Raw genomic sequence first — 16,808 nt, forward strand, 5'->3', positions numbered from 1 at the left:
TATAACTGAAAAATTGTGGGTGAATTTTGCATATTTGAAAATAATTGAAATGTTTGCGGAGCCCATGGAAGATGTGCATCCGGCTATACCTTTGATCTTTATTTTTTCTTTAGTATCTAAATACTCTCCTTTCGCGGCTCCTTTCTGATATTTTTGAGGAATTTTTGAGAAACCCCACTTAACTCGGCAAATAGTTCATCAAATTCCATGGACAATTAGACATAACAAGGAAAAAATTCTTACGGTATATTTTTCCTTTACACTAAATCCTGGTGGCTTCTCCTGACCTCGAGTTGTACCTTCTTTTCAATCGCCTTCTTGACTCTCCAATATAAATATAGGATGACTCCAATACATACTAGAATGAAAGCGATTATCCCTAAGATTTCCGGTGTAGAGGGGGTCTTGGACTCAATCGATGACGCGGCTGCACTATTTCCAGTTTGGGCAATTATAACCTCCTCTTGTTTGGATTGTCCCGATCCCATCTTGGCTTGGCTACGAATACTCAGTCAAAACCATATGGACCTCTAACCGCATACGACTGGCAGGATCGCCATGTGATGTACCCAACTAGGGTAGGTTCGGCTAATCGTCTATGCGGTGGAGGGATGGCGAATAATGTTCGGCAGACTCATCAAAGGGTGTTTATTTCTTAAGACATGTTGAACGGAGCACAGACTATAGAATTGACAACTGTATGATGTAATTCAATAATGAATGAATACACACACTGAATGAATCTTCCTTAGCCAAATGCTATATATTATTTATACATTGTTTACGTGTTGTGTTTATAATACATCATGAATTGATAAATATGAATGACAATGGTTATAAACATACAGGTACAGATTACGTGTTATCTCAAGAGCAATTCTATCTATCTGAGACACGTTCTAATAATGATGTAAGGTTTCGCAGGCCTTGCCGTCTCACGTATGAAAATATACAGGTTGTTCATACTGATACATACTAGTCTTACTTACGTCAAGAGGTAAGAAAGGTCAAGGACAGCTGGTGGAAAGAAAGGGCTAGAGAAATGGAAGCTTACTCCGATGGCCATGACTGCAGGCGTTTTTTCGAAGCTGTTAAAACTGTTTACGGTCCAAGCAGAGGAGCTAGCTTTCCTATAAGAGATGCTCATGGAGCTATTCTAACTGGTGATGGAGGAATTCTCGAAAGATGGAGGGAGCATTGCTCACGGGTCTTGAATCGGGGTAACGACTCGGATTTATCCATTTTAGAGCTGCTTCCCGCGTGTAGTCCGATGACATCGCTTGATGACGAAGTTTCAATGTCGGAAATCATAAGCACGATTAAAAATATGAAAAATGATAAGTCCCCTGGTCTAGACGGCATTCCGGCGGAGATATTCAAAGCCTTGGATGAGGACATTGTCAATAGTCTCCTAATACTATTCCGCAAGATCTGGGAACAGGGAGATGTGCCACAAGACTTCAGAGACGCTTTAGTTATCAACCTCTATAAGAACAAAGGCGATACGTCGAATTGCAACAATTACAGGGGCATATCGTTGCTTCATGTGGCCGGTAAAATTCTCTCGAAGATTATGGCTAATCGTCTGGTTCCACTCTTAGAGAGGCTTTTACCTGAATCCCAGTGCGGCTTTCGACCAAATCGAGGTACGGTGGACCTAATTTTTACACTTCGACAGCTACAAGAAAAGGCCCGTGAACAACAATCAAGGATTTATACAGCCTTCATCGATTTAAGCAAGGCATTCGACTCGGTGAATCGGAGAGCGCTCTGGAAAATCATGGCACGTCTAGGAGTACCCGAAAAATTCCTAGCAGTGTGTAAAAGCCTTCATACCAACAACACCGCTAGAATACAGCATAATGGCTCTACAACCGACCATTTCTCAACCAACTCTGGAATAAAACAAGGCTGCGTATTAGCGCCTTTACTGTTCAATATTTTCGCCATAGCTGTATCGATAATTGCTGACATGAGCATGCCCGTAAGAGGTGTTGGGATAAGATTCAGATTTGATGGAGGCCTGTTTAACCTGAAGCGCCTCAGAGCAAAAACCCGTACCAAGTTTATCACGGAACTTCAATATGCAGACGACTGTTCACTCATCGCTAGCAGCTCAGAGGATCTACAGATAATGATGGACACCTATAAACATATATACGAAGCTTTAGGCCTTAGACTCAATATTGACAAGACCAAAATCCTGGTAAGTCCGCCAGAAAGCCTTCAAACAGATATCAGCCTGGACAATGAAACTCTAGAACAGGTTGAGCAGTTCAAATACTTGGGAAGCTTCATAAATACTAGGGCTAACCTTGACACGGAAATACACAACCGTATCAATTCGGCATCACGGGCATTCTGGAAGCTGAAGGACAGAGTGTTCCAAAATCACGACCTCAATCTGAAGACCAAGACAGCTGTTTACAGAGCAGTGGTCCTCCCAACGCTTCTTTACGGAAGCGAAAGCTGGACTCCCTACAGGCGACATATTAAACAGCTTGAACAGACGCAGCAACGTCATCTAAGACAGATAATGCACATCAGATGGTTCCACAAAGTTTCGAATGCAGAAGTCTTGCAGCGCGCGAGTTGTACAACAATTGAGACTCAAGTAACGAGAGCCCGACTCAGATGGAGCGGCCACATTCTGAGGATGCAAGACACAAGACTCCCCAAAATAGCTCTATACGGCGAACTCACTGAGGGAGCCCGGAAACCAGGAGGCCAGTATAAGCGGTTTAAGGATACACTACATCAATCCCTAAAATCAGTTAATGCTAATCATAACTGGGAACAACTAGCGTTAGACAGGTCACAGTGGAGGTCTTTGGTCCACAGTTATAGTGGAGAATCGAGAAGGATACAGCGGCGGCCAGATCTGGTTGGAGACTATCCATGCCCTGAGTGTGGAAGGATCTGCAGGTCACGGTTGGGTCTCTTTAGTCACAGGAGGGCACACAGTCGCAACTAGCACTAAGTAGTTACAAGTCTGTTCGAATTTTTTTTTTTTTTTTCTTCTACTTTTTGTGGATTCATTCCCGGTAACGGGATACAGCAATGAATGAATGAACATACTACAACGGGAACTAAATGCAAGAGAGGTGGTTAACACAAGACTGGGAAGAAGATAAGCTATTTTTTGTTTGTTTTGTCTATTATTGCTCAAATAAAGTAATTTTCATTTATTGTTGAATTGGTTTTGGGTTTCTTTTGTTGTGGTTTGTTCTTGTTAGTTTGAAAGGGATCAGTTCCTGAGAGATTGCCATGAGATAACACATAAGACTGAATACTTGGAACCGAAGGGCGGTTTGAATGATTATATGGGTGAAAGAGATAACTTCAAGATAATACATAATAATATAAGGAGTATGGAAAAAAATTTTGATGAATTCAAGCTATTGTTGGGGGAGTAGTCCGGAGATTTTCAAGTGATTGTATTGACAGAAACTTTCAGGGTACCGGACTTGGAACTTTTTAAGATAAAAGGATATTCTTGTGTGTATAACAACGGGAACCTGCGATTGCTCCACACACCAATGTTGAAAAAGGAGATTTTCTACATCTCATAGAATTTATTTTTGGGTCAACATATTTCTTGTTTGATGGGGGGATATACGAACAGATTCTTGGCTGCCCAATGGGATTGGATTTGAGTTCCATTATAGCTGAGGTGGTTATGGACTATGTGCTGGATAAAATAATCCCTAGATTGTTTGTGGATAGTTCTCGTTCCTTCCAGAATTCAGTAATTGATAACTTCTCGGTTTAAGGAACTGGATGAAAACACTTTGGACTCTTAGAGCGACGTTTCGGCGTTATATTTCGCCTTCCTTAGGATTTCTTAGCCTGAGGAAGGCGAAATATAACGCCGAAACGTCGCTCTAAGAGTCCAAAGTGTTTTCATCCAGTTCCTTAAACCGAGAAGTTATCAATTACTGAATCCCTAGATTGGGTTACACTTTGCCGTTCATAAAGAAGTATGTAGATGACATCATCACTGCGGTTCCCAAAGACAGAAAAGACCATATATTGTGTGAATTTAAAAGTTTCAACCGTTATATCCAGTTCACCAAGGAGGAGGAGAAAGAAAATTTCTTACCTTTTTTGGACACGAAGATAATTAGAACATTTGAAGGTAGGATCATACTGGATTGGTACAGAAAGCCTATGTGTTCAGGCAGATACATCCATTATCTTTCTGGCCACCAGTCAAGACACAAAATTAATTTGATTCTCAATATGAAGAGAAGAGTCATGAAGATAGCCCATCCGTCATTAGTTGAGAAGAATATGAAGGAGATAACCACCATTTTTGAAAGTAACGGGTATCCCAGACATCTTCTCAGGAATGTCCAGCACTGACGCCGCTGTTCACAATGATGGAACAGGTACCGTTTCCAACGGTACTTTGAACGATCCACAGATAGATGTGAGGTTCACATCATTACCTTGGATAAAGGGGTTAACACCTGGACTCATGAACATTTTCAAGCATGACAGAATGAGGATAGCCACAAGAAATATTCTCACAGGAAGAAAGATTTTCACAAAATTAAAGGAGAAGATCAATCCTGAACTACATAGAGACCTTGTATACCAGGTGCCATGTTCGGACTGTCAGATGGTGTATGTGGGCTAGACAATGCAGCAACTTAAGAAAAGGTTAGCGCAGCACAATAGCGATGTCAGAATCCGAGGTAAAAAGTGTGCACTTGCTGAACATTGCATAGATGAGGGACACAGCATGAATTTTGAGGGAACTAAAATACTTGAGTATGAAAAGAACCTCAGGAAGAGATCCTTCTTGGAGATGTTCCATATAAACGTCAGGGAGAACAGTATGAATTACATGACGGATATACAGAACCTAAATAGCATCTACACTTATTTGTTCACGTTCTATAGGGGTGAGGAGCATGGTGTCGGGGTTGCCCCCTCTGATCCGAGTGGCGTCGGATCGGGAGTGGCGCCCTCTGCGCCATCCGTCGTGAGTGCTTAGATGGCGCTGTGTGTTTCGACATTGTGAGAATTGTGACGTATAGAAGAAATTGACGTTTGTGACGGTGCGTTGTGGAGAATGACATGCGCCACAATGTATCTGTCACCTTAGACATTGGACCGTCGTGAGTGCTTAGGTGGCGTTATGTGTTTGACATTTTAGATTTGTTACGTGTAGAAGAAATTGACATTTGTGACGGTGCGTTGTGGAGAGTGACATGCTCCACACACCTGAGACATTGTGCAGGATATTTGAGAACATAACTTAATGAAAAATACATTTTTAGTGTGTTTTTGACGTTGTTGAGACTTAGGACAAGCAAGAAGAAGAATTTGACATTTGTGACAGTGAATTGTGGAGAGTGACATGCTCCGCAATGTATCTGTCACCTTTGACATTATGACATTATGAACGTGATTTGATGAAAAATTATTTTACCTATGTATTTGTCCAAGCCTGAAAAATATTACATATTATGTGTTGGTTGTTTTCGAATGATTAGTGTACCAAAATTTTGCACTGTTGTATCTCACACAATTTTGGTGAGTTGTGTGCCTGTTTTTAATTATTGGATTCTGTTAATGTTGTTTTTGCAGCATCCTGAAGAAGATGGCGAAAGTCGTCGAAACGTCGATGTAAAATAAAAGAGATTTCAAAATTGAGCTGTTATTCCCTGAACCTCACATTTTCATTAGAACACTACAGCGAGAGCACTATCCATTTAGTTAACAACGGGAACTACAATAGGAATGACGGCGTTATTGTTTACGTCAGAGAAGACATCCAATATAGTCACAAAATAATACCTGTAGGAGAACAGAATGTCATAAAATTGGATCTTAAACTACCAAAGCAGACAGTAAAAATAACTGGAATATATCGTTCGCCGAAGGTATGTATAAAAAGATTCAATAGAGAGTTGCTCAGCTACATCGAAGGAACTAGATCATGCGATTACCATGTAATTGTGGGCGATATCAACATTAATATTTTAGAGAATGATAAAAATATTGAAGAATATATGAACATGTTAAGTTCTTTTGGATTTAAATCCTACATAAACGATGTGACCAGACCTTCCAGTGGTAGTTGCTTGGATCACTTCTTCCTGAACTGTCATCATCCTGTAATAGATCAGAATAGAGGATACATTATCCGTACGGATATAACAGATCATTATACAACTTTATTAAGTCTTGACTTCAAAAATACACAAAAGAAAAAGGCCGACTGTTTCAAAGCATATATAAATTATCCTGAATTGAGAAATGAACTAAATCTAGTCAACTGGAAGGAGTTCATCAGGGAAGGAGATGTGAATTCTTTCACGGAAGATTTTATTGATATAATAAGGCGATACACAGAAAAACACTCAACGAAAATGAAACTTACAAACAGAAAATCAGGTAAAGAAAAATGGATCACTAATGGTCTTCTGACGGTAATAAATAAAAAAATTAGGTTATACAAAGAACGGATGAAAGACCAATTTAATACTGAGTTAAGACTGCAGTACTCAAAATATCGCAATGTTTTACAAAAATTGATTATAAAAGCGAAAAAAAAACTATATAAATGACAAAATCATGAGTAAAACTACGAAGGCCAAACCTTTATGGGCGTGCGTGGATGAACTATGTGGAAAATCGAGAACTGATAAGGAAATTAAGATGATCAGGGATTCGACAGGACAAGTACTGACAAGAAAGGAGGATATAGTGGAGGAATTTAGTGAATACTTCAGTAAAGTTGGAAAAAACCTGGCCGAGAAGGTGAAAGAAGTTCAAACGCGGGAGGAAGGAGAAGTCTATTCCAATAAAACATTATTTCTGTTCCCAACTTGTAAGAGTGAAATAAAGCAGATGATAGTGGTGTTGAAGAATGAAAGTGCACCTGGGGATGACGGTATAAGGAATGAACTCCTAAAAAACATCCAGGATGAAATATCAGAACCTCTCATGTTCCTGGTTAACAAATGCTTCCAAACTGGACAGTTTCCGAGAGTTTTAAAAATAGGTATAATCAAGCCATTTTTCAAGTCAGGGGAGGAAAGCACCTTATCGAACTACAGACCGATGTGCCTAACATCCAATTCTGTTCATGAATTCCGTTATGGTTTCCCATTTTAGGTCCCTATAAATCTGTCTATTCCTGACAAACCAAGGTGCATCTATTGCACATCGTAGCAGCTTGTTTTCGGTGGCCTGAATTCTTTTGATATGGCTCTTTGCCGCGAAACCCCAGGCAACTGATCCACGAGTCAGTTGAGGCCTATCAACGGCTTTGATCATCTTCAATTTTGTCTGGTTCGACATGTGGCTTCTTCTTCCTATCAGAGGATAGAGTGTATTCATCGCTGCTTTCGTTTTGTCGATTGCTTGTTTGATATGACTTTTTCAAGTAAGTCCTTTGTCAAGCGTTATTCCTAAATGTTAGATTGATTTTCACGGAACTTTGATGAAAGCAGTTGGTCAAAAAACTACATTCAACTAATGCCAACGTTTCGTAGATATATTTCTACTTCTTCAGGGCTACAAAAGAGAAATTTACAGAGATTAAATATGGCACAAATATATCTGGTATAAAAATTGAATAATAGATTAAAAAACAATGGTTCCAAAATAAACACATATAACAATTGGTAACAAAATCGTACAATTGAAACCATATACTAAAATTACACTTATTCGATTAATTTTTTTTTTCTATTTGGGTTAGACAGAAACACATATTTAAAATCGAAAAAACCTTACCAAAGTCGAACTTATGTTTTACACACAAAAGATCTTAATATTAGCTTGTTGAGCAAATTGGAATCGAACTTGTAGAGAAATTTAGGAAAACTCCGTCTAAAATTTTGAGGCAAAATACAAATCATCACAACGACGTGTTACATTCAATGAGTGTGCCGAAACTGAAATATTTATTTCGATCTTAACCTGTTCAACCACAGGTGGAGTCCAGAATATGTTGTTAAAAAAGTTGAATTCCCAACCCATTGTAATGAATATTTGTTTTTGAAAAGATCCAATATATTATTATATATCAAGCTCGAATTTTGTGTGTCAGTTCGGGTCGTCTTTGTATCTTAAGATCTAAATTTTTCTTGACATGCTGACTCATTCAATTTTTTAGATATTGTTTAGTTTGGCCAATGTAACTCTTCGAACAATTACTGCAAGGGATCTTATAAACCAATTCGCTCTGATCCAACATAGGGTCAACGTCCTTCAATTTAGAGAATAATGCGTTACAAGTTGAGATGTTGTATGAAACTAATTTTATGTTATTGGAAAACGATTTTATGAGCATATTTATTTTGTTAGTGAGTCCAGGGATGTATGGAAATATTACATAATATATACTTTGAGTACTATTCTCATTTTCCGCACTTGCACCTATCGGTCTAATTTTAGTGTTGTTGTTCCCAATAATATTATCACTAAATGATTTCGGTTAGTTATTCAGCTTTAAAAGGTCTCTGATTATTCCCAAATTATCTTTGTGAAAAGAGCTGTCGCTAAGATTTTTAGATCTAAACATAAGGTTTCTAATTGCTGCTACTTTATATGAAAAGTTGCAGTGTGAATTATAATTTACAATTCGCCCAGATCTAGTCGGTTTTCTATACCAGTTTGTGATCAGAGAGCCATCATTTTTTTTGTGAACTGTGACGTCCTAAAATGGCAAAGAATTGTCCCTTTCCATCTTCAAAGTAAATTGGATGCGATGATGGAATTGGTTGAAAACAGTTAAAAGTTCTTCACATTTGTTGGTCGGAATTATTAAAAACATGTCATTCAGGTACCAATTTAAGAACCAGGATATTAAAAGGCAATCTTTTTTTACACTCATGAATGAGTTCTGTCATAAATAAATTTGCTAATGAAGGGCTGGCTGGGTTGCCCATTGCCATGCCAGATATTCGTTTGTAATACTCATTATTGAACTTGAAATAACTGGATGAAAAAATGAATTCAATCATTTTTATAAATATTTGTGAAGGCCGAAATATACTTCCATCGTTTCTTTACTGTTTCAACTACTACACTCTGGATAATGTTGGTGTATAATGAGACCACATCTAGGGAAATTAGACAATAACCCTCCGGGATCGAAACTGATTCAATGGAGGACACGAATTCAAAAGAATTCTTTACATTATATGGAGAGGTTGACGTGACTTGACTCATTATTTGATGTACATAACATGATATGTTATAAGAAGGCGAATTTATGCAGCTTACTATCGGTCTTAAATTTAATGAGGGCTTATGGACTTTTCTAAGACCATACAATTTAAGTGGGGTTGAGTTGTATTTTTTCATTTTCAACGATTCTCTTTCATCAATAATAGAATTATTCTTTAATTCATCAATTAATTCATTTCCTCCCCTTTGGACGTTATTAGTAATATCGTTCTTAATTTTTTTATATGTAGTTTCATCAGACAACATGTTAGTCATATAATAATAATAAGAATAATGCATGCTGGACATGACAGCATGCGGGACGTCGGTGGCAGGATGTTGAGGAAGCGGGCTCCTGCTGCAAAAGAAGCTACACCTCCAAAGCAACAACAGCAACCAACGAGTCCAATTCAATTGCCGACTCGAACCGCTGAAGGTGCTGCGCAGGATATTCAGCCAGTGCTCACCCAAGCGGGGTTAGTTAGAAAGCGCATGAAGTGGACAACGTCCATGAATGAAACTATTGTGCGCATATATAACTCCATCACGGGACTAGGGCAGAACACGAACAACTATAGGAAAAGGCTCCATGAGGAATTCTGCAACGCCTACCCAAATCTCAATGTCACTGAACAACGAGTGGCAGACCAGTACCGCGTAATTCTGAGAAATAAACTCATACCAACGGCTCGAATCGACGCAATTAAACGAGAACTTCAGCATCCGCTAGCAATAGAGAATAACACCAACACCTCTGATGAAATTCACATGCCTGGGCAACAACACCCAGAAGACATTGATACTGAAAGTCCATCTTGCAACCCAAGTGAGCCTGAACTCCAGGACGATAGGGAGGAGCTCCACCGACAAGTTGACTCTGACATGAGGAGATACTTCGCCGAACTGGAAGGGACAGATCCTCTTCATCGAATAACACCTCCCCGACTCAATACATCCAAGAAGCTGTCACTTATAATCGACATCTTGAATAAGGACGTTTTACCTGAGTACCTACAGAACGGAAGTTCATTGGAATATCTGCATCTAGTTTTTTACTGTGCAGCGCTGACGACAGCGGAAACCATAGGGGCAAAAATTCACGGAACGAACAACAATGGTCCAAAATTACACAAATTAAACGCGCCAGCATGGCAGAAACGTCTTCAACACAAAACAGAAAGGCTAAGAAGAGACATTGGACGACTGACGGAGTACTTGAACGGGAATCGAGGAAGAAAGGTTGTGAAAGCTGCCAAAGAGATCATGGATAGAAACAGGACACACACAGAACGGGAGACGGAGAATGCTACAGCTCACCACTGCCTCGACACTCTGAAGCAAAAATTAAGTCTATATGCAGAACGCCTGAGGAGATATAAAAGCAATTATAGCCGGAAAAGAGACAATAATTCATTCGAAAAGTCGGAAGAAACTTTCTACCGGTCACTCACATCGTCGGATGGAGAAAATGGAAAGTTACCACCAAAGGAAACCATTGAACAATTCTGGACCGAACAATTATCAACGAAACCTCAGTTCAATGGAGATACCGGATGGATTGATGATGAAAAGTCTGAAGCTATGAAGTATGAGCCGATGCGGCATGACATGATCACAATTGAAGGAGTAAAATCAGCTATCAGTGGACTACACAATTGGAAAGCACCTGGGCCTGATGGATTACAGAACTTCTGGATCAAGAAACTTTGGATCATGCATGACAAATTGACCTCCGCAATAAATGATGTCATTGAAAATCCTGGAAGAATGCCTATATTCCTTACACATGGCACAACGTACCTGTTACCTAAAGACCAAAGGAATACAGAAGACCCATCTAAATACCGACCAATCACATGTCTTCCAACGATGTACAAATTAATCACATCGTGCATTTCAAACTGAATTCACAACCATTGCGAAAGGAATAACATCATCGCCATGCAACAGAAAGGATGCACCAAAGACAGCCGAGGGTGCAAGGAACAGCTAATAATTGATTCAGTTGTCTGCAATCAAGCGTTCTCCAAGCGGAGGAATCTTTACGCTGCGTACATAGACTACAAAAAAGCATTCGATTCTATACCCCACGAATGGCTCTTGACGATCTTGAAGATTTACAAGGTGGATCCCAATATTGTTAAGTTCCTGAAAAACGCCATATCAACCTGGCGTACTAGTCTTCAAATTAAAGCAGCAGATTGCTCCATTACAACAGGACCTATTCCAATAAGACGCGGAATTTTCCAAGGAGACTCGCTGAGCCCTCTGTGGTTCTGCATGGCCCTGAATCCCTTGTCTCATAGATTGAATTCTACGGACTACGGATTTTCCATCAAGAGCGGCAGTAGAACTATGATGAAACTGAATCATTTACTTTACATGGACGATTTGAAACTCTTCGCATCTTCCAAAAAACAAATGCAACTGATGCTGAAAATGGTGGAAGGATTCTCGGAAGACATCAAAATGAAGTTTGGACTAGAAAAATGTCGACTGCTTAACATACCGAGAGGGAAAATAGAAGATGGTACGTTCAAACTCAAGGAAGGTGCAGAAATTGAAGCATTAAAGGAAGGAGACACATACAAGTATCTAGGCATAAAACAGGCAAGAAAAATCAATCAGACCCAGATGAAGAAAGAATTAACGGAGGAGTTCACCCGAAGATTGAGGAGGATAATGAGAACTGGTCTCAACAGCAAGAATCTGATAAAAGCGATTAACACCTACGCTTGCTCGGCGCTGAGCTATTCATTTGGTATTATCTCTTGGACGACCACCGATTTAGCAGCTTTACAGAGAAAAATAAGGACGATGCTGACTAAACACAATAAACATCACACCAAAAGCTCAATAGAACGGACAGAGCTGCCACGACATCTTGGGGGTAGAGGAATTGTTGATTTGTCCAACCGTATGTCCCAAGGAAATTTCTTGAGCAAGGCAGCTTCGTCAGAACTCCATCGAGTAGTTTGTGTTGCTGATAGTTCTACACCATTAAAGCTACAACAGGATCACTTGGAAAACGTCGAACACTCTGCAGAAAGTAAAATGCAGAAACTGATTGGCAAACCTTTGCATGGGAGGCACCAGAACGAGGTCAACCATGATTACGTCGACATATCTGCGTCGAACTACTGGTTGACTTCCGGAAGGTTGTTTCCTGAGACAGAGGGCTTCATGCTCGCCATCCAGGATCAGGTGATTCCAACAAGAAATTACATGAAGTACATCGCCAAGGATGCCTCAGTGGCGGACGATAGCTGTCGTTATGGCTGTGCGACACATGAAACTATCCAGCACATCACCGGGGGATGTCAGAAGTTCGCGGGCACGGAGTATAAAAATAGACATGATGCTGTTGCCAAGATTCTTCACCAAGAATTGGCAATAAAACACCAACTTCTAACTTCGAAAAAGGTTCCTTATTACAATTACCATCCGGATGCTGTGCTGGAAAACGAACATCACAAGCTCTACTGGGATCGCACGGTTCTCACAGACCGAAAAATAACCCACAATAGACCAGACCTCATATTGCTCAATAAGGATGAGGACAGAGCACTATTCATCGACTTGGCAATTCCAAATAATAACAATCTTCTAGATAGGCACACTGAAAAAATTTCAAAATACAGAGATTCCAGTCCAGATGACTATCTATGTGAACTCCTAAAAACTTTGTATGCTCCACAAGTTGGTATTTATTTTGATTCAGTGTTATGGAATTAAGTTCTTCGATACCTGTACTGCTTGGAGTGAATAGTACGATTTTGGTTTTTTCTTTGTTCAAAAGGAGGTTGTTACTTTTGAACCATTCATCAGTTTCTTCCATTTTACTTTCACATAAGTTCCTCAAATCTGGATATAAATCCTCTACAACAAGTAGGCTGGTGTCGTCTGCATAGTTAATTACTGTTATTTCATTATTCTCACTGTCATAGCTAACTGCGTAGTCATTGATATATATATTATGAAAAATATTGGTCCAGCAATGCTTCCTTGTGGAATACCCAAAAGCAGTTCCTCCATATTTGATCTCACAACTTCTCCTTCCACTTCCATTTCCACCATCTGTTTTCTTATTGTGAAATATGACCTCACCCACTGCAAGGCAGGTCCTCTAATTCCATATCTTTCTAGTTTCCCCAATAGTTTTTCACTGTCCAGGCAGTCATATGCCTTGGTTAGGTCAAGAAATATTCCAATAGCTAGGTTTCCACTTTCAAATGCTTCAACTATTTTATTAATGAATTTGTACACTGCTGTCTTTGTAGATTTTCCTTTTGTATAACCATGTTGATTATCTCTGAGTATTTCATTTCTCAATAGGAACTCCATTAATTGAGTACAGTATATCATCTCGAATATCTTGGAGAAACTTGGCAGGATACTTATAGGTCTATAGTTATTAAAGTCATTCATATCGCCCCTTTTATGTATTGGTTTCACAATTGCAATTTTTAATTTATCAGGGAAAATACCGTGTTCGAGAGAGTTATTGATTATATGGCTGAGAGGTTCAATTATTTTTTCTGCTGTTTGCTTAATTATATGATTTGATATTTCGTCATATCCACTGGAGCGTTTATTTTTTAAAGATTTTATAACCTCTTTGATTGCTGATGGGGAGATTTTCTTTAAACGGATGGATTTATCTAATTCTTCGAATTTTTCATCATTATTATTGTTCATAATGCTTTCTGTTGAAGTTATACCTGTCTTTATGAAGTGTTTATTAATTTCATTTGCGATATTTTGTGGATCTCCATCTACTTCAATTTTTCTCTGCTTCACATTTTTGATAGAGTTCACCAATGTCCACACAGTTTTGCATTTAATGTCAGAACTTTCAATTAGCTTATCATATTTTTTCATCTTTTGTTGCTTCAGTAATTTGTCATATTGGATTTTGGTTTCACGGTATTTGTCTTTAACGATTTATCATATGTGCTCATGACTAATAGTATGTCTAATTTGTTCTTCATTTCCTTTATTTCCATGTCTTGTATTATTGATTTTGGTTTTCTGCGCACCATTATCTTTTTTAGTGGGAAAGCTTCATTGAAACTTTCTAGATATAATCGATGGAATTCATCAAATTGAGCATTCACGTTGTTAGTCGCTAATTTGTAAATGGATGTCCACTTTTCTTTGTGTATCAGTTGTTTGAAATATTCAATGTTTTTCTGTGAAAATGTGCGTTTGAATGTATAATTTTTTTGTCTTTGTTTCACTGTAAATGTTATTTTCTGTGCAGTATGATCAGATATGTGTGTTTGTATGACATTGGTTGAGCAGTTTTCCCCAGTATTCGTGAAAATATTATCAATACATGTGGCTGTTGTAGCTGTTATTCTTGTTGGTTGATAAATTGTCTGTTGTAAGTTATATGATCTCAGAAGATCCAGTAGTGTTTGTCTCTTTGTTGAGTTCTCCAACATATTTATGTTGAAGTCTCCAACTATGGTGACTGTAATATTTTCCTCCATAAGTTTATGTAATATAGGTTCCATCGCTGCTGTCAGTGTTTCGATATTTCCATCATTATAAACTGCCATATATACATGTTTCTCTCTATCTAGTTTAAATTCTATCCCAGCACATTCACAATTCCCTTTCCTCGACTGTTTTTTAATATCTGTTCTCCCTTTGGTCTGTATTTTATTTCTTGCGCAAATAGCTACCCCTCCATGCTTATTTTTCTCTCTACAAAAAAAGTTCGTAATGAAAAATTCCTTACTCCATGATATTCCAGTTGCTCTTCGGTTTTCCAGTGCTCAGTTAAGCACACGATTTTTATATCAAGCTGTTCTATCAAAATTGCTTCCAATAGTTCCCTTGCATTTCCTAAAGAACATACATTCTGATGTAATATGCTGAAATACTCATTTTTCTGCTTAATTTTGATGTTGTCATACCTCTTCTCTTCTTCAATAGATTTAATATTTAAACTGATACTTTCTGCTTCTCTAAAAAATGTTGTCCTTTGGTGAAATCAAATCTTGAATATCTAATTCCTGATGGCCAAAATTCACTCTTGTATATTTCCTCCTTCATGGTTATAGGAACACCAACTAGAACACATTTATAGTTTAGGTCCTCTTGGTTTCTGGTATTCAATTTTCTTGCATAAACTTGGTTTTCTTCCAATTTTCCCTTACTCAAAATATATGCTTTTATTTCTTCATCTTCAACATTCTCATGTACTCGAGATACAAATAGCCATAACTTTCTATCCTTCTCATCTTTGATAGCTTTAGATGACTTGAAACTTGAATTCTCGCAAATCCCTGTTCCTACATCACCCTTTCTATTTCTTTTCGATCTGACAGTTATAAATCCTGATGCACCTTCAGGGGCAGTATTATTTTCTTGTTGTATTTTCGACGTGTTTTTGGTTTTTTCTAGGTTATATTTGGCTTTGTTGTTCAACGTCATAGTTTCGGAATGTGGTAGTTCAGATATATCACTACTGTTTCTGTGGTTCGATGATGTTTTTGTTGGTGGTTTTTGATCGTTGACAATTGAGATTGTTTTGTTTACGTTTGAATTGATGGATGAATTAGATTTTTTTACTGCTTCTGCAAAGGATATTTCTTCCTTTTTTTTTTTACCTTCCAATATTTTGATTTTTTCTAATAGGAGAATATTATTCTGCATAAGCACTTGATTTTTCTCTGTCATTTCCTTCATAAGTTGTTTGAGATATAAATTTTCGATTTCCAATATCTTATTTTTCGTATCAACTGGATCTTCCTTCTCCGTTGATGACGACCGGTAATTTCCTAACCTCTCATGTTTGCATTTAGCATTTTTCACACTTCCCTCTTTGATTAGGCATGATTCGTGGAAAATATTGAAACACTTCCCACATTTCACGAATTTCTTAACGGATCTTACGCAGTATGCACAATCGACACCGTCTTCTTTCCCATCTTTTTGGGAGCTTGCTTCAGAGTCACTCTCATTCGACGCCATCTTGTCTTGATACTGTGAGTACTCGTTCTCAAACATAATAACTGTAGAATTACCTTTATCTGCTCTCATTATAATAATTTCTGGATGATTTTTTATGAACGTTTTTGTACTAATAAATGATTTTAGCAGTGGGTGTTTGATTTTTCGATGTTGAGATTTATGCCAAAAATTTGTTATTATATTCGTGCCTCTACTACGTTATAAATTTTTGCTATCTTCGCCCGAATGAACACTTTGAATGGCGACTTCAAAATCCTTGATAATAGTCGGAATTGGGTTGAAATTGGATAACGGAACACTGAATTTTGGACCCAGTGATAATATTGATCCTATATTCTGCGGCACAATCGCATCAGTGTAATTACACAAAAATTTAGGTTGTAATTCAGAAACAAGTACAGCACTTGAAAAATCTGAGATTAACGATTGTAACTTACGAATGTTCGTATTTCTTATTCTATTGAACCTTATTTCGAAGTTGTTACCACATGTTCTAGAAAAATTCTGATATACATTATAAGGTATCGATGAATACAAATAGTGTCTAATCTCCTCCAATTTGTCCTTCAAAATTCTTAATTTCCAAATAGTGATTCTAATTTCAAAATTCAAAACTGATCTTTGAGACCTAT

General features: G+C 38.1%; 1 protein-coding gene across 2 annotated transcripts; it reads right to left on the minus strand.

The window, feature by feature from the left end:
* Positions 1-14,928: 14,928 nt before the first annotated feature.
* Positions 14,929-15,789, minus strand: LOC123321301. Of its 2 annotated transcripts, none has more exons than XM_044908772.1 (2): positions 15,360-15,789; positions 14,929-15,272 (listed from the first exon to the last, which is right to left on the minus strand). In XM_044908772.1, exons 1-2 carry the CDS (start codon positions 15,634-15,636, stop codon positions 15,145-15,147), a joined length of 405 nt encoding a protein of 134 aa, XP_044764707.1. In that variant the 5' UTR covers positions 15,637-15,789; the 3' UTR covers positions 14,929-15,144. The 2 variants fall into 2 exon arrangements, with proteins under 2 accessions (XP_044764707.1, XP_044764706.1); XM_044908771.1 differs by having other exon boundaries at positions 14,929-15,045; positions 15,117-15,789.
* Positions 15,790-16,808: the final 1,019 nt, after the last annotated feature.

The sequence above is a fragment of the Coccinella septempunctata genome, chromosome X (assembly GCF_907165205.1).
Source record: "Coccinella septempunctata chromosome X, icCocSept1.1, whole genome shotgun sequence".
NCBI lineage: Eukaryota > Metazoa > Arthropoda > Insecta > Coleoptera > Coccinellidae > Coccinella > Coccinella septempunctata.